Here is a 24486-nt window from a genome sequence, read left to right as displayed (position 1 = left end):
AAGCAGATATTGTGTTAGTCCTGATGGGATATTTGAAGGTGAGAAGGACAGAAGAAAATCAAACTTTATCAACTAAATAAAATAGTCAACAGTTTATCTAAACTAATAAAGCCATTTTATGACAAAAAAAATTAAGGTTAAGAATTTAAGTTCCAAAGGAATTAAGTTATTGACCATGATACTGGACCAGGCAAATGAAGTCTGGGTTCAAATCCTTGTTGTCAGACTGCAAAGCTCATACTCTTTCTAGCACATAGTATTATAACAGGTTATAAGACAGCGCCTATAATATCTCACAAAATCCTCACAGCACTAGTCGCATAGACAGCATTTTTCTCCATTTTTCAAATGAATCTAAAACTAGAAGGTTGATTTGCCAAACCAATAAGGACAATGAGCTTCAGAAGAAGAGTCAAACTCAAACTACTTTGTACAGTGTCAGGTGGCTACCAGTGAAGAATTATCAATGGGAACTTGCTGCTTTTCTGATACAAGTCAATTTATTATTTTAAAATAGTAAAAATGGCTTATTTCACCATTTTATTAAAAATCTGTTCTTTGTGGGGCGCCTGGGTGGCTCAGTCAATTAAGCGTCCGACTTCGGCTCAGGTCATGATCTCGCAGTTTGTGAGTTCAAGCCCTACATCGGGCTCTGTGCTGACAGCTCAGAGCCTGGAGCCTGCTTTGGAATCTCTGTCTCCTTCTCTCTGCCCTTCTTCTGCTCATGCTCTGTCTCTCTCTCAAATATAAATAAACATTAAAAATTTTTTTTAAAAATCTGTTCTTTGCCTTAAAAACTAAAGTTTTGTCTCTCCTTCTTAAAGAGAGTTTCTGTTAAGACTAAAAATCTTACTACATCTTTCTTCATATTCAGATTTATTGCTAATCCAAACAGGTTACATAGATGAGCATTAACCAAAAATTGTAAAATGGCCAAAATCTAAGGATTGAACCCATTTTCCTATATTGGCATAGCATAAAGTTTTAAATCCTTCTTCCCAATTAGTTAGATGTGAGAGAGCACTGCAAATCCAGCGAAATATGACCCAGCCAGTTTAGCTGGCATCATCCCATGTGCCTCCTTCACTATTAAGGTGTCATTCAGGACAAATGATGCAATGAAACAGCTGTTTGAACCAGTTTGTCCTTAAAGGGAAAAAAATGACATGCCTTATTAACATATCTTTACGAACCAAGCTAATTTCTAATATACTCTTTCAGTTAAAACATTTTTCCAATTTCAACCTAAATACACTTTATTTGAATAGATAAACATCATGAAAATCGTCTCACCTTGAACATGTAAATGTCATAAAGTGTTCTTCGGCCACCATTTCAATCCTAGTACTTCCCTCAAGGGCAGGCCATCCTACCAGTTTGGTTTTGTCTTTCAAGACCTTTTATTTTTTTAGTTTATTGCTTGCATAGAAAAGGCAATGATGGTGATTTTCAAACAAGGCTGTGCATTATAAGCATGTGAGGCACTCTTTAAAAATACTGCTACAAGGAATTCAACCCAAAGAAATGAGGCAGGAACTCTGGGTGTCAGGTTCTACAAAGGTATTTTCAAAAATCTTCTGGGTGACTCAAATGAGCAGCCTGATTTGAGAATCCCTGGCAATACATAGTTTTCTTTAACCATAAATAATATGTTATTGGACATACTGTATTTTAATTCTGGAAGTTCTTCTGCAGTTATTAAAGGGCTGGCATAGTAATTCAAAGAATCAAAATTCATATGGCTAAGGAATTGGACCCACCAATAACGTTTGAATTTTTTAAATATATATAATATCAAAATTAACAAGTATTATGAAAAGTTGTCTTTTTTTTGAACAGTTGTCTTCTACATAACTGCCAAAGTGATGGAAAATTGAACTCCAACTTATTATCTTACTCCCATATTTTAAAACCTCCAGTATTTCCCAGCACACTCAAAACCCAAATCCCATGTCATGGCTCGTACTGTTTCACAAGTCTTGACCCATGTATTTTTTTTCAATTTTATTTCTCCTTCCCTCCCTCCCTCTCCCCCCCACCCCCGCTCTGTCTCTCAATCTCTTCCCTCCCCCACAATTTGTCTCTCTTTCCTCAAGATGCACCAGACTTCTTACTGTTTCTCAAACTCAACAGCCCCCCATTTGAGAGCATTTGAATGGCTGTTCCTCCATGTCTTCTCTGTTTCATTTCGGTTTCTTCCCAAATACCAGCCCCTCAAAAATGTCTTCCAGAGCCACCCTTTCTTCTGTTCTTTCCTTATTCTCTAGCCCTCTGCCCTCCTCCGTTTTCTTTCATAGCACTTGTTACTACTTACATACTGCATATTTCTTTATTTTGTATCTTTTATCTTAGACTATCACCACATGAAGGTGGTGATATTTTTTTCTGTTCATTTCTACATCCTTAAGACTTAAACCAGAACCTAATGCATAGTATTTGTCCCAGAAATATTGTAGAACAAATGAATCAATAAAATGAAATGTGTTAATTAGCTCAGACCTCATGTTCTAAGGAAGCTTTCAAGGTTCTCCAATAATTTCTCACATTTTTCAAATAGCTCTGAAGAGGTTTGAGTGGCATCCTGAAGAAATTTTATTTCCTTGTGATATATTTGGAAAAGCTTGGGAACTATGATGGTTCTGGAATGGCTCATTCTCTCAAGTTTGCATGGCTCTGGAACTATGTTGCAAAGAAAGAAAAATATATACTGTCTCTACAAGTTACCCAGAATTTCTTCATAAATGTTAGGGACCTCAGGTGTTCCTAGAGTCTTGTGGAACTCATTCTAAACCCTTGAGTCATATTTCCAAAGATTGCAGAAAAAAATATATCAAGGAAAGAAGAGATATCACAACCTTATTATCTTGGGAATATATGTGTGTATATATATATATATATATATATATATATATATATATATATATATACGCATATATGTATTTTAAACTTAGTTGATCACAGAACTTTATCCTGGAAAATTCTGAGAAATCACTGTTCTTTGGTTCATATTATAGGGTTCACTTTGTAGGATACTATCTCACAGATGGTCACAATACCCAAATCATGAGATAAAGTACTAAAACATTCAACATTCATTTAATGTTGGTCTAGAGGATGTTCTAGATGCTCTAAAATGGAATATGATAATATTCAGAGAGAACAAGTAGAAATTTACTAAATGCCTGTATTATGTCCCCTTCTTGTTTCTTCAACTTTACCCTTTACAAGTTCTATATTTATGAAATTAGTCTGTCAAATATTAATATAAGTAAAAACGAGCCCTCTCTTAGATGCATTCCCCTTCAGCTTCAGATACTATTTCTCTTTATATTCCTCAGCTATAGTTGCTAAAATGTCTTTAAACTGTTCCCATATCTTCTTCTCATATCTCAACATACTTCATTGGATTCTGCATCCACAACTTTTCTAAAACCTGTCTCATGATACCCCCAGTGATCTTGGTATTATTAAATCCTGTAGGTTTTATTTTTTATTATTTTTTAAATGTTTGTTTAATTCTGAGAGGGACAGTGCATGAGTGGGGAAAGGGCAGAGAGAGAAGGAGACACTGAATCCAAAGCAGGCTCTAGGCTCTGAACTGTAAGCGCAGAGCCTGTTGCAGGGCTTGCTTGAACTCACGAACCATAAGCTCATGACCTAAGCCGAAGTCTGACACTTAACCAACTGAGCCACCCAGGTGCCCCTGTAGGTTTTAAATATACTTCTTTTTGACCTCAAGACCTTTCAGCTTAGATAAGTACCCTTTGGAATCTTGAATTCTGTGACTCCATATAACTTGGTTTTCCTCTTACTATCCAGCCATCTCCTCCAACTTTCTTATTCCTCTCAAATGACCAGAAAATGTTAGTTTTTCAACACGGGCATCTAAGTCACTACTCTTCTTTACACCCTTATCTTCTCAGTCGAAGCATTTGAACTTTTCCATCCCACCCATTTCCTTAATATAAATTATACACCGTAGTATAATGCCAATGATACTGAGATTTAGATCTCTCATCAAATTATGTCCTTTGAACTTTAAATGCACATTTCAACCACTTACACATGTGGACGTGTTACAGAACTTATAAACTCAACATTTCTTCAAAGAAACTTTATTATTATTATTAATTTATTATTCCCCATCCCCACTGGTGATAGTACTTCCTTTCTTGGTAATTCTTTCCACAAATGAGGATTTAGCTCCCCATTGAGCTGTACTACCCTTTTGCAATAGCTGATGCTTTGCAATTACTTGTTCAGCATCAGTCTTCCCTCTCTTTAGGGCAAATACTATTTCCATTTCATTTACTGCTGATTCCTCAGTATATTCCCAGTGTCCAGTCCAATGTCTGCTGTATAAATAAAGTTTAATGAAATACAATTTTTTTCAAATGATGTTGGATGTGTAGACTTCAATACATAAATTTTAATGAGCTCATATTCAAAGTGATTATCAGAGAGTAAATACTCAATATTTACTAGGATCTTACAATATTTGGGGGGGGGTTGTTTATTTATTTTGAGAGAGAATGAGAAACAAGGGGAGGAGGGGGCAACAAGCAGGGGAGGGACAACCCCAGCAGGCTCCCCACAGTCAGTACAGAGCTTGATGTGGGGCTTGACCTCACGAACTGTGAGATCATGACCTGAGCTGAAATCAAGAGCCAGACACTTCACTGACTGAGCCACATAGTTGCCCCACAAGATTTTGTTTTTAAGTGGATTTCCTGTATTTCTGTTTCCTTCTGTAATAGTCTTTGAAACTCAGTGAAAAAAACACTAACATTTCATGGATGAAGAAACCAAAATGTACAAAGATTAAGTAACTTGTCCAAATTTACAGAGCTATAATCAATAAAGCTCATGGAAACTTTTTTAAGGGTTCCTTCTCTCTCCGAATGGTAATCTGCATGATGTATGAATGATAATATAAAAATATAGAAATTATATAAATATACAGTTAAATTGAAAGCCATAGGACAACAGAACTCTGAAAGCCACACATAGGTGAGATGCTTAGCAATTAATCTGTTAAAAAGTTTAAGGCAGGTATAGAGTATATTGATCTTAAAATCAAATACTGTAGAATTGTCACCAAAATGACTGTAGTTTTCAACAATTGAAATCAAAATTTGAGTTATGCAGTATCTGCCAGCTGTGATGTTTGACACTTGAGGACAAAGGTCCTCCTGAGAAGTCATGTCGGTTGTTCAGTGCTGCATAAATCACTCTGTGTTTACCATTTAATGTACGCTTTGAATAAATTACATTCTTTTTTTTTTTAATTTTTTTTTCAACGTTTTATTTATTTTTGGGACAGAGAGAGACAGAGCATGAACGGGGGAGGGGCAGAGAGAGAGGGAGACACAGAATCGGAAACAGGCTCCAGGCTCTGAGCCATCAGCCCAGAGCCCAACGCGGGGCTCGAACTCACAGACGCGAGATCGTGACCTGGCTGAAGTCGAACGCTTAACCGACTGCGCCACCCAGGCGCCCCAAATTACATTCTTTTTAATTCTCAGCCTACTGGCAGCAATCTACAGAGTCTATTATTTTTACTCGACCTGCATGCAAGGTCATTAAGACTCTAACCAGTTGCAGATTAGTAATCACTTCTGACCATTAACAGTATTTTTGCAAAAATCCTTGCATAGGCAAAAGCACTCTAATGGAAGCAAGAAGAAGTGGGTTTTGCCCCCAAACATTAGCTATACAATGCTGGCCACATTGCTCATCCTCTTTGACCCTGATTTTTCACATCTTTAAATATGAGACTTATATCAGGTTGCTTCTGAAGGGCTAATTTAAAGTCTCAGATTCTTAGGAACAGCTAGCGTCAGAGCTGTAACCAAACTACCCTTACATAAAAAAAAAAAAAAAAAAAAAAAGATCATCAACTCATGGAATGGTAAAGAATGCAAAGATATTGGAGTTGAGTTCCTCCTGCAAGTTCCTCTTTTACATGTGAAAGGAAACTGTAACTTAAAGAAGTAGGTGACTTACTGGAGCCAAGTTTGAGGAAAGCTAAAAATGGAAGGAGAGCCTAGCGGAACTCCTGACTCTGCCTTACAAATGATCTGCCCTAAGAACATACTTAGCATTTCTGTGCTCTTTGTTGGAAAATAGCAGAACAAGAAGAGGATTTACCATTTCCTTTAAAATGAACAGCATGAAAGTATTTTTCTTTTCATCCTGGCTTCCAATGGTAATTTACATGGTCGAACCCTAAACTCCAGGAGGAGTATAGGGAGAGGAAAGTACAAATGTCACATTCTTCTCTATACTTAAAATGCTGTTCTTCTCTTTTTTATTGTAGTATAACAAGGTATCTAAGAGTTGCACTGGCAACAGTTCAATTAATATCTTCTGGAGGCAACCAGCTGCTCTTGGACGGGACATGTAAAAATAAGTGAGTTTTTCCTGTTGATTGTACACTATTACTCCTCTTTTGGGTGTGGGTAATTATTGTTCTTTGGAGAATACTATATAGTTATAGAATTATATTACAAAATATAAAATAGAATGAAATGAAACTATTTAGATGCTACCTTATAAACATAACTCTGCCTATCTGAGTATATTTATTATAGAGCTTACTTAATCACACACTTTGAATTCTTTTTTAAAAAATTGACATTATAAAATAAAAATTTCCCTGCCCCACATTGCCTTTGTAATTATTGAACAATAATGAAAATTGTAATTTTTAGTAATGTTATTACTAAAAGTCTGCATGAAATGACTCATAATTCAACTTGGGAAATAAATGTAGAGATATTGTAGTTTGATTTTATGGAATAAATTCTTTTATATTTAGGAAACATAACCAATATTTTTCTCTAATACAGTATATTATTTGATATTAGATTTGATTCCTAGGAAACCAGTTAATATCGAATAAGATTATAGCACACACTCAAAAAGAAAAGTTTCATATAAAGAAAAAAAAGAAATCTCACACTAAACAGAATTAAAGTTTCCAAATTTCATAATTCATATTCTTAAATTTTTGGTGTAGATTAATACTAGAAATTTAGTTCTACCATTTTATGGCTCAAACTCCATTGTAGGACTGCAACGGTCATTATTTGCATACTTACTGCACTTCTGGGATTCACATAATCAATCCCAAGGGTAGTCATGGCTTTCACAATAGCTAGGATGGATTGCAATATGTTACTGTAAATTACTGCTTTGAACTCCATGCATTCTTGCTCACTGTAACCGTTCTTATGGATGATCCTACAATTTAAACATGAAGAGCTTTTGTGAGTTGAGCAATTGATATTTTTTATAATATTAAAACACATCAATAATAATTTGCTTGAATAAAATTACAATATATATTTGTTACAAAAATATTGTCCATATGTGTATGTTAAATCTGAACAGTTTTATGACTATGGATTTTTATTATCATTGGGGTCTAATGCACTATTTTTTGAGCTCCCCATGCCAAATATAAAGAGGAATTAAAATTTGCTCTAGATAAACCACTATTTAAAATTGGTAAATCATGAGCATGTTACTTAGAACACTTGTTTATTTTCAAAAGAAAAATTTCCAGATTCCCAGGACAAAGATACAGAGTTCTCAAATTAGTCTTTATAACATGATGTCTAGAGGAAGTGAGGTACTTTAGTAGAACATTCATTTCTTTTCCTATCACTTAAGACACACTGGAAAATAGGAGTGCCTGTTTTCTATTCATAGCATTAACAAAGGCATCTTTTTTTTTTTTTTTTTTAATGTAGGTAATTACCTGCTGCTAAATTCCTTATTTTTCCATCTGTGTACGTGCCATTAGCTCTCATAGTGGAAATGCTCAGACATTTATTTGGCTGAACGCTTCTTTTCCTTGCACTCATTCAATCAGAACTCAGTTTTACTTATCCTTTTGGAATAATAGATTAAAATAGATTTACCTTCTAAAGCTAAAATCTCTGCATATGCTTATTACTTTATTGTCTATTGTATAATATGTTCTTGTTCCTTTCTAGGTTTGTTTGTTTTTTGTTTGTTTTTGAAGTGTCTTACCTTCATTAGCCATCATTTTGGGTGTCATATTATGAAGGATTTGTGTTTTATCTATACACAGAGAGACGTTAGCATGAGGAAGAAAAGAACACTGAGGCCCTTAAAGATATTAAAACCTTCAAATATAACAATTTCTTTTTTTTTTTAATTTTTTTCAACGTTTATTTATTTTTGGGACAGAGAGAGACAGAGCATGAACAGGGGAGGGGCAGAGAGAGAGGGAGACACAGAATCGGAAACAGGCTCCAGGCTCTGAGCCATCAGCCCAGAGCCCAACGCGGGGCTCGAACTCACGGACCGCAAGATCGTGACCTGGCTGAAGTCGGACGCTCAACCGACTGCGCCACCCAGGCGCCCCAACAATTTCTGAAGTAAAAAGAGTAGAGGCAGAACCTATATCCATTATTTGTTGTTTTTAATGTTTGATTGCCAATAATTGCTGTGTTTCTATTTTCAACATGGCCATGTTTATCTTGCTATATTAAACAAACAACTTTAATAGGTAAAAAAGTAGACCACTAAAGGTTGTGGAAAACATGCAGTAAAATGTCTTTATAGATAGCTCAAGAATAAGTTCATTAAAGAAATCTCAGTTCTTTGTCAAAAAAGTGAAATTGGAAAATTATTTAATTATTAAATTAAAATGGCAGTTAGGTTTTTCTTTCTGGAATAAGTTCTTATTCCTATCCTTTCATCACAGGATAAGGAAACATCACAAAGCAAAATGGTAAATGTATACTTTAAAAAATCCAGCTGTAGTGGGACTTTAAGTAACACTGTTTTTCCAGGGAATGCACAAATACATTTCTGTGACATAGAGCTTTCTATCTGCCAGTTGATTCCTAAACCTGTTCAAATTAGTGAGCTTCTACTGGAAATTTTCTGTAACATACTGCATTGTGTACTGAAAAGAATTAATGAATGACACTTTCTCTCCTCCCCCAAAACATATAGACTAGAGCTCCACTGTCTAATATAGTAGCTACTAGACATTATTTAAAAGTAAATTAATTCTGGGGCACCTGGGTGGCTCAGTTGGTTGAGCGTCTGACTTCGGCTTAGGTCATGATCTCACAGCTCGTGGGTTCGAACCCCGTGTCTTGCCCTGTGCTGACAGCTCAGAGCCTGGAGCCTACTTCTGATTCTGTGTCTCCCTCTCTCTCTTCCCCTAACCCATTAGCATTCTGTCTCTGTCTCTCTCAAAAATAAATAAAAACAGGGGCGCCTGGGTGGCTCAGTCGGTTAAGCGTCCGACTTCGGCTCAGGTCATGATCTCGCAGTTTGTGAGTTCAAGCCCTGCATCGGGCTCTGTGCTGACAGCTCAGAGCCTGGAGCCTGTTGCAGATTCTGTGTCTCCCTCTCTCTCTCTGACCCTCCCCCGTTCATGCTCTGTCTCTCTCTGTCTCAAAAATAAATAAATGTTAAAAAAATAATAAATAAAAAAACAAAAACATTAAGTAAAAACATTAAAAAAATAAGAGTAAATTAATTCCTCCTTTACACTAGCCAAATTTCAAATGCGTAATAGCCACATGTGACTAGGAGCTTCCATATTGGAAAATGCAGATAGAATCTTCCTGTCATCACAGAAAGTTCTATTGGAGAGTACTGGATTATATAGGAAGGTAGGGCATAAAATTTCACTTTTGTACAGTGGGAGAGTATATTACAACAATGTCTGAATGTGGTACAATAAACTAGAAAAGAAGAAGCGATAGACTTTATTGGGAGGAAGTCTAAGAGACTGGGGGGAGACTGCCTGGGGCAGTGATTGATGATCGGTTCATTATTCAAGGAGGAGTAGTTATTTCCAGATAGCGAAAAGGAAGAACACTCTAGGAAGAACAATCAGTACGACCGAACAGATGGCTACAATTACCAAACTTTCAGTGTATGCCAAGCACTGTTTTAAGTGCTTTATATGTCTTCTCATTTCTTGCAATAAGTAGTTTAAGGTAGGTAAAATTATTACATACATTTTACAGGAAAGAAATGTAGGCATAGATAAATGAACCACCACCCCTAACTTAGTACGTGGTACAGTTGAGCAATAAATGCAGTCTGATTTTGGAGCCCCTGATCTTAGCTGCTAAGCTGTATGCCTTCTGTCATACATTAGTCCAAAGCATTATGTAAGTTCAGCATCTGATGTAGAAAGCATGAAGGGGGAGGGAAGTCATAGGACATAGGACATCAGAATGAAGAGGTAGATAAGAGCTAGATTCTGAAGTGTCTTATGTATCATGCCAAGCAGTTTGACCTTGATAGTTTGTGAACAGTACGATTCAGGAAAGACATACACTCTTTTTAAAAAGCGATCAGTTGGTGTTACTGTGGATACTGCAGTGGAGGAAAGAAGAGGGAGGTCGAAAGTTCTTAGCGGGATATTGCATTAATCCACTTCAGAAATGTGAGGCTTTTAAACTAAGGCAGTGACAATAGGGATAAATAACACCCTTGAAGATGTAACTTGTGTAGATGTGACAAAACTTGGTGAGTAGGTGAGCGTCTTCATATCTACACCCAGATTTGTTTTAGAGGCTGCCGCTGCTGCTGCTGTTGCTGCTATAATTAAATGTAGGGAAACAGGCCAGATGGAGAGATAAGTTAGTGTTGTTTTTTTGAACTGGACCTATCCACAGAATATGGACGTAGATATACCTGCTTCCCTAGTTTAGACAAAGTGAATTTGAAAGAAATATTCTAGGACAGTCTGGGACAGATGATAGCAAAAATCACTGGACCTTAGCAGTTTTCATCTGAAGGTATAGAGTAAGCAGAGAAGGGGACCTAGTACATTAGAGGCACCAGCAGTTAAGATGTAGTCAAAGAATCTGGGAGTAAAGCAGGTGGTTAGGAGGTAAACTGGGAAAGAGTTATTTTAGAAGCCAGAGTAAAGTTTGAGAAGAGAAAAGCCCAGTGCAGTGAAACAATTAAAATAAGGACTCATGAGCATTCCATACAACATGACAATTGGGAAATAATAATTGACATTTATAGGGGCAGTTTTTTTGGCATGCTGGAGGCAGGCATGATGGAAATGGTTTAAGAGTAAATGGAGGGGCGCCTGGGTGGCGCAGTCGGTTAAGCGTCCGACTTCAGCCAGGTCACGATCTCGCGGTCCGTGAGTTCGAGCCCCGCGTCAGCCTCTGGGCTGATGGCTCGGAGCCTGGAGCCTGTTTCCGATTCTGTGTCTCCCTCTCTCTCTGCCCCTCCCCCGTTCATGCTCTGTCTCTGTCTGTCCCATAAATAAATAAAAACGTTGAAAAAAATTAAAAAAAAAAAAAGAGTAAATGGAAGGTGGAAGAGTAAAGAGAGCTAATGTTGAGTATTCCTTATAGAGTCTGCTGAGGAAAGGAGGAATAAGTAGCATCAGGAGACTCTGTTAATAATAGAAGCAATATTTGCTCATTGTAGAAAATGTGAAAAACCCAGCAGTGTTCAAAATGAAGGTTCAGTTTCACTTTAAATCCCAGTAATGAGAAGCAAATATCTTTGAACACTGGAATATTTTCTTCCATTTAAAAAAATTATCTATTTTGTTATAGTTGAGGTAAAGATGTTTATGGAATCGTGTATCTTTGTGGTGCAGTGAATACAAGTATTTTCTGCTATTAAAACTTTCTCATTTGCATACAACTTGTAAATGGGTGTAAAATATTACAGTTGAAAAGTGGAGAGTCCCATACTTTCACAATCCATTTCCCTATGTTTTATTTTAATTTAGAGTATTTTGTTTTACCTCATATATCATTATTTTAAATAAGACTAGTCCAAATCTCTCAGTGCATAACTGTTCATATTTTCATGTTTATATTATTTTATTTTTGTACTTTTTAAAAATTTAAATTATTTTATTAAAATTCTCGGAAATATAATTATTATTTTCCCAGGTTGCAGTGTAGATTGCAAGAGTTATTTCTATAAATCTGCTTTAACAAATAATTTTACAAGTAGTAATGAAAAATATTAACTTGTCAAACCTCACCCTTATTGAGTAATATTATTTAAAATTATTGTTTGCTAATTTACTAAGATGAAGAATAGCTCATTATAGATGTAAACAGACATTAATTTTGTCTTTGTGAATTGTCTGTTCATAGTGTCTTACCATTTGTATTTATTGGGCAGCTTATTTGTTTTCTTACCAATCTATATTTTCTTACCGATCTATATATTATATATCTCTCTATATATCTATATTTATATCTATATGTACATATTATTATAGTCAGTTATCTATTATATTTATTATAGATTTTTTGCTAGTTTTCTATTTTTGTTTAATTTTATTTATGGTTTAATACATTTAAAAGTTTTAATTTTTAGATAGCCAAATAATTGATTATTTCTTGTTTTACTGCATTTAACTTCACAGAGAATGGACAGGTAAAAAGGATAGGGGGAACTCAAGCATGATTTTAACCAGAAATAAAATAACAGGTGAATGCAGTGGTAGTGTTACAGGGTGTGCAAGATGATTTGGGATGCAAGGATGGAACTGAGAACACAAAAGCAGTACGAGCACTGGTCAGGATAGAGGCGTGTCCTGTTCTTCAAAGATGGGAGAAAAGGTATAAAAAAATTGGTTGCAAGTACAGGTATCATGGAATTTGAAAAGTGGATCTTATATAATTGCTGATATGGAACTTACATGACATTAGTACCTAAAAAGAAAGGAAAAAACAGTGTTTTACATTCTAAATAGACAATTGTATCATTAACTGGGATGATTTCCTCTTGTGACCTATTCCAAAGAGCAAGATCCTCCAACAGGTAATTAAAAATAAGCTTAAAAAATGATCATTTTCTCCTATAGCAATAGTTGTCCTTTAGAATTCTCCAGCAGTGACAGTCATGAGATCTTACATAATCATCTCCACTTATCAATTGAAATTGTATTTCTTCAGACATTATATTCTTGGATTTTAGCACCTTTATATTTGTTGTCTCATCAAGAAATTCATGCCTACTTATTTCATTATAAAGAGGAAAGAAAAATGCAAAAAAAAAAAAAATGAAATCCATGATAGTAATAACTTTACATAAACATTTTATTCCCAGGTAGGTAAAATGCCAATTGGGTTGAAATTATAATTCCCTCCTAAATTCAAATGAATCTTGACATATTTTGAAATGTTTATGGCTTATGCCCACCATATTGAAACCCTAGATTATACCCAGATTAATATATTTAAAACATAACTGCTTCTAGTAGGCATCTTGTTGAGAGGCAAAATTAAAAAAAAATGGAAATGACAATATTACTCATCAGTTATGCTCTCTGGTAAAGGGTTGGAGGGAAATTTTCACAGGAATCATGACTGCTCTGCTGCTACCTGGATATATGGACCATCAATCAGATTTCAATCTGATTTCAATATTTTTCAATCAATGAAAAATATTTCTTTTAAGACTGGTCAACTACACAGACAGACATCAAATATCAAACATTTAAAATAGTGTGTACCTACTTCATTTGTTTAACAATTGTACTTTTTCCAGATTCTCCTGCTCCTGAAACAGAAAGGTGGGAGTGTTATCAATTGCTACCCCAAATCTCTATAGATAATAAAACCTGTGATTATCATTTTCTGATGAGTAAATCTTTAACAGACAACTCTCCTATATACAGAAGGACAATCATCTCTGTCAGGTCTTGAAAGGCATTAGCTGCCTACTTTCCAGGATAGCTGAAGAAAATAAAATCCCTCTATATAGGTGTTAATCCAGATACAGGTCTGGCTCCAAGATGAAGGGTATCTTCTGAAACAAGAAATGTATACTTTCAGGAAAAAAAAAGTTATTATTGAGTTTGAACATAGTTTGGAAAGTCCATATCTCCTGGGTTTGCACCCCAAGGAAAGTGGTCCCAACTTGATAGTCTCTAATCAACTATGTATCTCTAGATATACACTCCATATTGCCTCATATATCGTATTTGATTAAGTGGCAGTAAAAAAAGAACATGAGACAATAGTCTTTTATTTCCAGAACTGTTTGAAGCTATTCTAATTGGAGAATGGGCTCTTATCTTTATCATTATGTTTACCTTGGTGCACAGGTGTTTTCTCTTTAAATAAAGTAAGTTAATAACACTAACAACACTAAGCAAACCAAAAGAGACTACAGATAACAATGATGTGGGAATATCTGAAAATGGGTTTCATGTTCCAGGGAAAGGAGCAGGGAGTGGCAATAATATAGAGAGCCAGTGGATTTATCTGGAACATTTATTTTAGTTAATGATATACAATATACAACTTTATTTTGATATGTTCAGCAAAGATAATATAGAGGGATATAAAATTCACATAATTTTTAAAATATAAAACATGAACCTTTGATGAAAAAAATCTGTGATTGTTTCCAGCTGTGTCTCAAGGCCTTTTGAGTATATTTCTTGAGTCTGCCCTGCCATTAATGGGTATTTACTTGGGAAATGAAACTCAAGAAGTACTGACATGAAGTGACCTAGGTTTGTGGGATTGGCTCCGTCTCTGTGTGTGTTGTGCATGCACATGTGTGCACTTGTGTGTTTGAGTATGGGTGAGATATCTTTGGTAATTTCTTTAGCCCCTTAATTTCCTTGTTTTACAAACTGAGAATACTGACCTCCCAAGATTATCAGAAGAGTATAATTAAGCATGAAATTATTTGCAAACTACAATGCAAAATAAAGCATAAAGCTTGTAGTTAAGAATCCAAGGATGTAAGAAATTTTGCAGTGTTTTGTAAAGAGAACAGTGTGAAGATACCCTACATGTATTAAATAAATGATGCCAAAGCAACTGGATGTTCATGTTGGAAAAGAACACTGATTCTTATATGACAACAAAGCAAAAATTAATTTGAATTGATTCATAAACATATATGTGTTTGTGTATATACTAAAACTATAAAAGTTCTGGGGCAATACGTAGATGAGAAATCTTTGCAAACTTGAAGTAGCCAAAATGTTCTTACATAAGTTTAAAAAAAATCCCAAACAACAAAAAGTCAAAAATTGATAAATTGGACTTGATCAAAAATTTTTAAGATCTAATAGCACCATGATATCATTAATATATGGGTGTTTTATCAAGTAGGATATTACATATATATGGTTATTATATGATATATATAGTTATATTTTAAACAGGATAAATGCAATGGGACTCCGGAGTATTCAAATAAGAGTGTGTATTATAATGATGGATAATAAAAGGATGACTACCATGTTTAGATTCTAAAACGGATATGACTCTTGAGAGTGAAAATGATGAGAAAATTTGGTTAAAATTACTACAATATAGCGGTGCCTGGGTGGCTCAGTCGGTTAAGCATCTGACTCTTCTTGATTTTAGCTCTGGTCATTATCTCATGGTTAATGGGATCAAGCCCCATGTCGGGCTCTGCACTGACAGCACAGAGCCTGCTTGGGATTCTCTCTCTCCCTCTCTTTCTGCCTTTCCCTCGCTCACGTGCATGCATTCTCTCTCTCTCTCTCAAAAAAAAAAAATTACTACCATATGTAGAACATATTGTATAGAGTATAAAATGGAGTATAAAAACACACTTTTTAGTGTATTTATCTATGAGTCCTGGACATGTGAAGGATGAGGTGGGGAAGGAGCAAATCAGGCAACTACTTGAACTTTGTATGTTCTGATTTCATAGACAGGAGAAAAGCAGAGTCAGCAAGAGTTGGTAAAGCCTGATAATGCAGAGTTGTTCATAAAATTTTTAGATACAATCACCAACAAATCTTGAAAGTATTGGGAAATTAAGTATTTTATAAATGATATGAAATCATATCTTTTAGAATATATCCTCAGGTTACAACTAACCCTTATCCATAGATATATGACATTGAAGTATGGTATTGATCAAAGACCTCAATTCAAATACCAAGAGTAGATTTTTAGTTTTATCTTCCTAATTTCTGTATATCTAAGAGAGGCAAAGGGCTTGGTATATCCCTGCAGCTCCAGAAATTGGGTCACAAAACATGTTCGAAGTCTCAGTGTGCCTGTTAATTTTGGACAGATTTCAAAGTAGCACAGCTAAGGCAGTTTTAAAATGTCCCAGGAAAAATCCAAAATCAGGAAAACTCATAGACCTATGTCTCTTGCCAGCATGGTAGCCAACTGCCTTGTCTTACCTTTGTTTTTATATAAGCAAAAGGAATATGACTTTTGGTAACCCTGAATCTCAGAATTATATTTAAATTTATATCAAAATACATATTGAACCAGAAGACCCTGACTACTCTGTTTAAAATTTCAACTTTAATGTCACCCACTTTATTCTTCTTTCCCTACTTCACATTTTCCTAGCACTTACCTTATTCTACAGATCTACAAATTATTCACATGCTGTTTTAAATTTTTCTTTTCTGTCTTCCAACACTGAGAGGCAAACTGCACAAGGGCAGAGGTCTTTGTTTTGTTCACTGATGTATCTGAAACACCTAGAACAGTGCCTAATAGTAGACTCTCCATGCAACAAATGGACTCTTTAAACTCATATTTCAAAATTTTGCCCTCTCTGTTGTATATTATATTTTTCACATTGAAACATTTCTGCCTGACTGGCACTGTTTTCTTAAGCTGTGATAAACAGATATCACTACACCCAGGTTTAATTCTACTTTACAGCAAATCTGTTTTATCTCAGGCCTATCTCAATGTATCTGGTTTCTGTAGTTCTCTGAAATACCTGTGCACCTTATATACCAAGGATATCTAGAGGAAAAGCTACAGGAAATAAAATTTCATTGCCTGGTGGTGATGTATGGATTCCTCCTCTCGGGTAAGCCTCCAGCATACTTCTTTGTGTGGTTTTATGCAAGTGTGGTCTACACCACACAGTGTAAAATTTGACAAATGCAAAATCAACCACAGCAATTGGCTAATCGTTCTTCATAGACTTTTAAAAATATAATCAAACATGAACTGACAGATGGGGCATAGCCATCTCATTGAATAGAGATTGCTATGTCCAAGAGTAAAACCTTTGAAGATAAAATAAAAATCACATTGAAATATCACCTCACCAATTTTCAGAAGACAACTGGCTACATTATTTTGCATGGCTGAGCATTGTTTGAAAGAGTTGTAAGAAAAAATCAATGAACTTTGTACACTATCTTGGTTCGCTGGCTTCGGAAAATTTGCTATTTCATTCCAGGCTGTGAATCATTTTGAAAAAAAAATTATCAAGCAAGATTATAAAAGTGTTATTGGCAGCCCGATATTGGATGTACAACTCAAAGATTTAGAAAAATGGCAGAATAATCTGCCCCCATCCACTAGTTTGCTTTAATTGTTCTGACAACCACAGCTGGCATTACAGACCATGAAGAAGCAAGACAAAAAAAAAAAAAACACACAGGAGGGAAAATCCAAGGTTTCTTTTTCTAGGGATGTAATACATTCATGCAAATAAAATGCCTCGATGGAAGCCCCCCCCCAAAAAATCTATTCTTGGTAGTTTTTGTTTTAAACTCTCTAATAGTAGTTGTGGACAGTAGAAATTATAGCATCTTCGTACACAGGTGACAGATTTGGAGAATATCTCACTTTTCCAAATATTATATATAATACACACATATATAATGAAAAACATATATAAACATATATATGTATATGTGTGTGTGTATATATATATGTATATATATATATATATACATATATGTACATTTTGTTGTTGTTATATGGAAAAATATAGACTTACAGGGACATGGGAGCAAAGCCAATGGGCCCAACAGAAACTCCATTGCTTGTTCATGCAGGTGTATTTAGTGTTGCATTTTGTTCAATCAGAATGGAGATACTGGGAGGAAAAACTTCAGAGAAAATCTGAGACTCTTGAGAAAGAAAACTCACCTCTATTAATTTAATTGGTAATCATACTGATAACACTATGACCTGCCAGTTTCCAAAATTATTTCTGAGGCTATAGTGTACCTTATTATATATTCTTTATAGTTTAGCTGGTTATTCATGACCTTTCTTAGGTAAGCAGAATAATCACATTAAAAAACATAGTACGTAGTTTTTTTATGAAACTTCAAATGAAATAGTATTTTCTTTGGAAGATTTTACAAAAGGTATCTGGATCATTCCTTGCTCTACGTAGTGACTTCGGTCTTCTATGAGAAGGTTCAGGATAGTTAGCTACAGCATTAACAGGAAAATTCCTGAAGAGAAGTCAATCTCTCTAAAATCTTATTTTTTGAAACTCTATTATAAAGTCATTTCAGAAAGAAATTATCAAATCCCGTTCTCACAATGATTCTGGGCGTTAGTTCACAATAGCCATTCCATTCTTGTACGATTAGATCATGTTACAGAGTCAAATATAGCATCAAAACGGCATGTTCACATACAGCGTCCTGAAATAATCTCTTCCTTCCAAACTGCTCATCACTAAAATTATTTTCTGGGTCAAGGGGTACAGAGGGAATTTTACTTCTTGGGAGTAGATAATGTCTCAAATAATTACATATTTAGGCTTATGCTTCATATTTTGACACTCAAATTATTAAGGATTAGAGATTTTATTCCACATTTTTATTTGCAAATATAAAAATAAAAAATTAAAGCTCCACAGTATCTATACATGTAACTGAACTTCAGCTGAACACATTCCAGGCTTGCTTGTTCATTTGTACAACTTGTTAAAAGAGGCAAAATGAGAATAAACACTTCAACTTATGGTCATGCATAAGATTTTTTATGGGTGGTTTTAAAAATCACATAATTGTACAGTGGAATCAAAACTTACAAATCAACCAACTATGCACATCTCTTTTATGAATGAGTAGAAATTATGATACTCATCTAAAGTTCCACATCTACCTTAAAACAGAGAAACTGTGTCTTCTGACTCTCATATTAATGCCTTAGTGTTGCTTTCTTTTTAAATATGTACTAGTAATGTCAATATCAAAATTATTTCACATAAATTATTTTAAACTCCCTCATTTTAAATTAACATGAAAGCAGTGTACTTTTCATAGATACTGGAATGCAGTGTCTGCTCATCATTCATTTATAGACTGTAGGCATGGAAGACATTTAGGTTAGCCCTTTTGAACCAACTTAATTTCACTGCCCTCACTTTTCCTCTTCCATTATAGAGCACCAACAAAATCATCTCTCTCTTTCACAGGAAAACCCTTCAAATAATCTAGACTGCGGGTGGGAAAATGTAATAAGCATAGTCACATTTTATAATTAAACAAATGTGGGCTTGCGGTTGTTTCAGACTTTGGGTATCTCGATCAAATTTAATCAGCGTCTGTTTTTTCTTTCATAAAATGCGGCTATTAATACTTCCCCCTTAGGGTTTGGGTAGGTTAAACTACAGATGTGAAATCCTAGGGTGTACTCTAACATACAGTGAGTTCTCAACATTTTCTCTTAATTGAAGCATGCTCTATCTCTTTTCTAAGAGAATTTTGAAGTTTATTTTATTCCTTCAGTCCTTTCTTGTGGAGCATGATATTTAGACCCCTTACACAGGTAGCTATACCCCACTTGAAAGCCAGAGTCCTGACACACGGGTACTTAAAATGGTGCCATAGATATCAGGAGATTTATCAACAACACTGATATTCTGATGTGGTAGGATAGGAATGCAACCTAGGCTGGCCTTGCTCTTGGTACTTGTTTTTAAATAGAACACTTAATATGGACCATGAATCATTTGCTTTATTCTTTTTTTCTTTGTAGTTTTATCATATTATTTACCTATATTAAGTTTGTAGTAGTTAATGTTTTTCTATGTGTTCTTTTTTTTCCATATCACCTCTTAGCAAACGGATTCTTTCACATACTTTGCTGGTGTAATTTTTTTTTTTTTTTAACATTAGTCGAAGATATCTTTTAAATTCCATTTTGCTCATTTGGACCAATTGTTTCTGCTAGTGGAAGTCGGTTGCCATTTTGACATTGTTTGTCACTATTTCCTGCCAAACGCTGAATGCTGCTTATCCACCTTCACCCAAATCCCTGGTAAGAGCATTGAATAGGAAAGGGGCAGGGGCAGGAAACTGTCAAGTCCATGAAGCATCTTAAGTCCTTGTTCACTATTTGTGGTCAACAGTGCTAAGTAGTTAGCTATCACACCCTCTGAAGGTTGTTGTACATGCTGTTTATCTGGTTAAGGGAATTGCCTTAATACTTTGATAAGAGATTTTATCAGGAATGGATGAAAGAAGTTTATTATTTATTTTTGCTTCAGCTACTAACAGAATTAAAATGATTTTTCTCTGTTAATGTGATAATGTAGTGGATAATATGAATTAATATCCTAACACTATTTTAACCATGAATTCCTGGGATAAGTTCCCCCTACACACACACACTCACATACCCTTAAAAAATATTTTACACATTATTAGAATCAGCTTGCTAATATTGGCTTCGGTTCTTGTATTTATGTTTGTGAGGAGGAGGATTAGCCTGTCACAGTCTTTGTTAAGTTTTGTTGTCAAGGTTATCAAATAATGCATTAAAAAGTATTTCCTAAAGAAGGTTTATATAATTTTAAAATGATTTGTTCATGAGATAATTGGTAGGATCTACTTGTAAAGTCATATTGAATTTGCAGATAAATTTGTACAGATAATAAATAATATCTCAATGTACACTTGCTTTTCCTGAATATTTTATTCTAATAATCTGGAAACCTGCGGAAGTTTGAGAAAATAGTACATTAGGAGCCCATATTTTAGTTTTTAAATTAAAGCATAATTAACATACAATGTTATATTAGTTCCAGGTATACAATATATTGATTCAACAATTCTATACATTACTCAGTTGTATATATTGAATATATAATAAATGCTCACCAAAATAGATATACTCACCATCTGTCACCATACAATGTTATTACAATAGTATTGACTATATTCCCTATGCTGTACTTTTCATCTCTGTGACTTATTTTATAATTGGAAGTTTGTTATCCTCTTCATCTCCTCCCAACCTGCTGCTCCTCTGACAACCCCAATTCTCTGTATTTAAGAGTCTGTTTAGTTTTTGTTTGTTCATTTGTTTTGTTTTTTCAATTTCACATATAAGTGAAATCATATGGTATACATCTTTTTCTAGCTGACTTGTTTTACTTAGCATGATACCTCTGGGTCCACTCATGTTGCACATGGCAAGATTTCATTCTTTTTTGTGGCTGAGTAATATTCCAATATATACACCAACCTTCTTTATCCATTTATCTACTGATAGACACTTGGGGTGATTCCATATATTTCCTATCGTAATAACGCTAAAATAAATACAGGGGTGCATATGTCTTTTCAAATTAGTGTTTTCATTTTCTTTGGGTAAATATCCAGTGGTGAAATGACTGGATCATACAGTTTTTGTTGTTGTTTTGTTTTTGTTTTGTTTGTTTTTGTATTTCATAAGCATTTTACTAATCAGAGGGTCATCAGCAGACCCAGCCCAGGGAAGCGATCACACACAGGGTTCAGGAAGTCAGCAGCTGGCTCCTTGAGCCCACCTGAGCCCCCTCCAGACATCTGGGTCTGCAGAGCATCACTGGAGTACTTGCAGCAGGCTGCTGTGCGGGTGGTCACAAACACAATAAATTTGCTGAAGTTCATCTTGGCATCCCTGTTCTCATCCAGGTCCTTGAGCTGTTGGTTCATGGTGTATTTTTAATTTTTTGAAGAAGCTCCTTGCTGTCTTCCACAGTGGCTGCACCAGTTTACATTCTCACCAACAGTGCATGTGTGTTCCCTTCTCTACATCCTCACCAACACCTATTTCTTGTCTTTTTCATACTAACCATTCTGACTTGTGTGAGGTGATATGTCACCATGGTTTTGATTTGTATATCCCTGATGATTAGTGATGTTGAGCATCTTTTCATGTGTCGGCCATCTGTACACTTCTTTGGGAAAATGTCTACTCAGGTTCTCTGTCCATTTTTTAATTGGATGATGATGATGATGATGAAGATTTGGTGTTGAGTTATATAAGGTCTTTATACATTTTGAATATTAACCTCTTATTAGAGATAACATCTGCAAATATTTACTCTCACTCAATACATTGCCTTTTTGTTTTGTTGATTATTTCCTTTGCTGTGCAATTTTTATTTTGGTATAGTCCCAATAGTTCATTTTTGCTTTTGTTTCCCTTGCCTGAGGAGACATCTCCATAAATAAATTGCTAAAAGTAAAGGCCAAGAGATTACTGCCTATGTTTTTTTAGGAGTTTTATGATTTCAGGTCTTACAATTAGGTTAGGTCTTTCATCCATTTTGAGTTTATTTTTGTGTATGGTGTAAGAAAGTGGTCTGATTTCATTCTTTTGTATGTAGCAGTCTGGTTTTCCCAACACCATTTATTGAAAAAGCTGTCTTGGGACACCTGAGTGGCTCAGTCTGTTAAACATCCAACTTCAGCTCAGGTCATGATCTCACAGTTTGTGGGTTCAAGCCCCGCATCAGGCTCTGCATTGATAACATGGAGATCCTCTGTCTCACGCTTTCTCTGCCCCTAACCTGTGTGTGCATGTGAGTGCTCTCTCGCTCGCTCGCTCTCTCTCTCTCAAATAAATAAATATTCTAAAAAAAGAAAATTTCTTTAAAAAAAGAATAATTTCCCCATTGTATATTCTTGCCTCTTTGGTCCTAGATTAATTGATCATATAGATGTGGGTTTATTTCTTGGCTTTCTATCCTGTTCCATTGATCTATGTGTCTATTTTTGTGCCAATACCATACTGTTTTGACTACTAAAGCTCAATAGTATATCATAAAATCTGGGATCATACCTCCAGCTTTGTTCTTTCTCAAGATTGCTTTCCCTATTCTGAGTCTTTGTGATTTCATACAAACTTGGGGATAATATGTTCTTGTTCTATGAAAAATACTATTGTATTTTGATAGGAATTGCACTGAATCTGTAGATTGCTTTGGGTAGTACGGGCATTTAAATGGCATTAATTATTCCAATGCATAAGCATGGCACACCTTTCCATTGGTTGTGTTGTCTTCAATTTCTTTCATCAAAATTGTATAGTTTCCCCTCCCCAAGGAGGGGAATATAGATCTTTCCCCTCCTTGGTGGAATTTATTTGTAGGTATTTTATTCTTTTTGATGCAATTATAAATGGGATTGTTTTCTTACGTTCTTTTTCTGCTACTTCGTTATTAGTGTATAAAAATGCAACTGATTTTTGTATATTAACTTTGTATCCTGTTTACTAAATTCATTTATCAGTTGTAATTTTTTGGTGGAGACTTTGGGGTTTTCTATATACAGTAACATCTGCAAATAGTGAGTTTTACTTCATCATTAACAATTTGGGTGTCTTTTCTTTCTTTCTTTTCTTTTTTTTCTTTTTTTTTTTCCTGATTGCTATAGCCAAAACTTCCAGTGCTGTGTTGAATAAAAGTAGTGAAAGTGGACATCTTTGTCTTCTTCTTGGTTTTAAAGGAAAAGTTTTTAGTTATTCACTCTTGAGTATAATGTTAGCTATTAGTTTTTCATATATGGCCTTTATTATGTTGAGGTATGTTCCCTTTAATTCCACTTTGTTGAAAACTCTTATCATGGATGGATGTGGTATTTTGTCAAAAGCTTTTTCAGATTGTCATTAACTTTTTATCCTTTCCTTTTATCCTTTCCTTTTTATCCTTTCCTTTATCCATTCCTATGGATGAAAGACCTAACCTAACATTGATTGATTTGTGAATATTGTACCACCCTTGCATCGCTAGAATCAATTCTACTTGATTGTGATGAATGATTTTTTTAATATATTGTCAAATTCAGTTTCTTATTTTTTGAGGATTTTTGCATTTATGTTCATCGGAGATACTGGCCTGTAGTGGTTGTGTGTGTGTGTGTGTGTGTGTGTGTGTGTGTGTGTGTGTGTTGGGGGTGGTTTTGTGTGTACGTGTGTATGGTGTCTGGTTTTGGTAGCAGGTTACACTGGCCTCACAGAATGTATTTGGAAGTTTTCCTTCCTCTTCTATTTTTTGCATTAGTTTGAGAAGAATAGTTATTAACTCTTTAAATATTTGGTAGAATTTACTTTTGAAGGTGTCTGGTCCCAGAATTTTGTATGCTGGGAGTTTGGTTTACTGATTCAATTTCATTAATAGTAATTGGTCTCTTCAAATTTTTATTTCTTCCTGATTCAGTTTTGGAAGATTATAAGCTCTGTGAAGTTATCTAGTTTTTGTGGTCCTTCTATTTGTTTTAATATTTTAAATGATATTTTTTCATAATTTGTTGCATTTCTTTGTTGTTGGTTATTTCTCTTCCTTCTGTTCTGATTTTGTTTGAGTTATCACTTTTTTTCCTGAAGAATGTGGCTAAAGTTTTGTTAATTTTGTTTATCTTCTCAAAGAACCAGTTCTTGGTTTCATTAATCTTTTCCATTGTTTTTTCTTTGTGTGTGTGTATGTATGTCTATT

The 24486-nt window shown here is 34.9% G+C and overlaps 1 protein-coding gene across 2 annotated transcripts in view; it reads right to left on the bottom strand.

Annotated features, from left to right (window-relative positions):
- GNAT3 (G protein subunit alpha transducin 3) overlaps positions 1-24486 on the bottom strand; it is a 314655-nt gene that overhangs the window by 26247 nt on the left and 263922 nt on the right. For both annotated transcript variants that reach the window (XM_086696826.1, XM_025929472.2), the window contains 2 exons: positions 13515-13557; positions 7104-7245 (listed from right to left, as the gene is read on the bottom strand). In XM_086696826.1, the coding sequence (XP_086552952.1) occupies positions 7104-7245; positions 13515-13519 (147 nt within the window). In that variant the 5' untranslated portion in view covers positions 13520-13557. The remainder of the gene's footprint in view (positions 1-7103; positions 7246-13514; positions 13558-24486) is intronic.

This window comes from Puma concolor, chromosome A2 (assembly GCF_028749965.1).
Source record: "Puma concolor isolate L17-30 chromosome A2, mPumCon1.1.hap2, whole genome shotgun sequence".
NCBI classification, from domain to species: domain Eukaryota; kingdom Metazoa; phylum Chordata; class Mammalia; order Carnivora; family Felidae; genus Puma; species Puma concolor.
The sequence above is the reverse complement of the archived record's forward strand: the minus strand, read 5'-3'. Positions and strand labels throughout refer to the sequence as shown.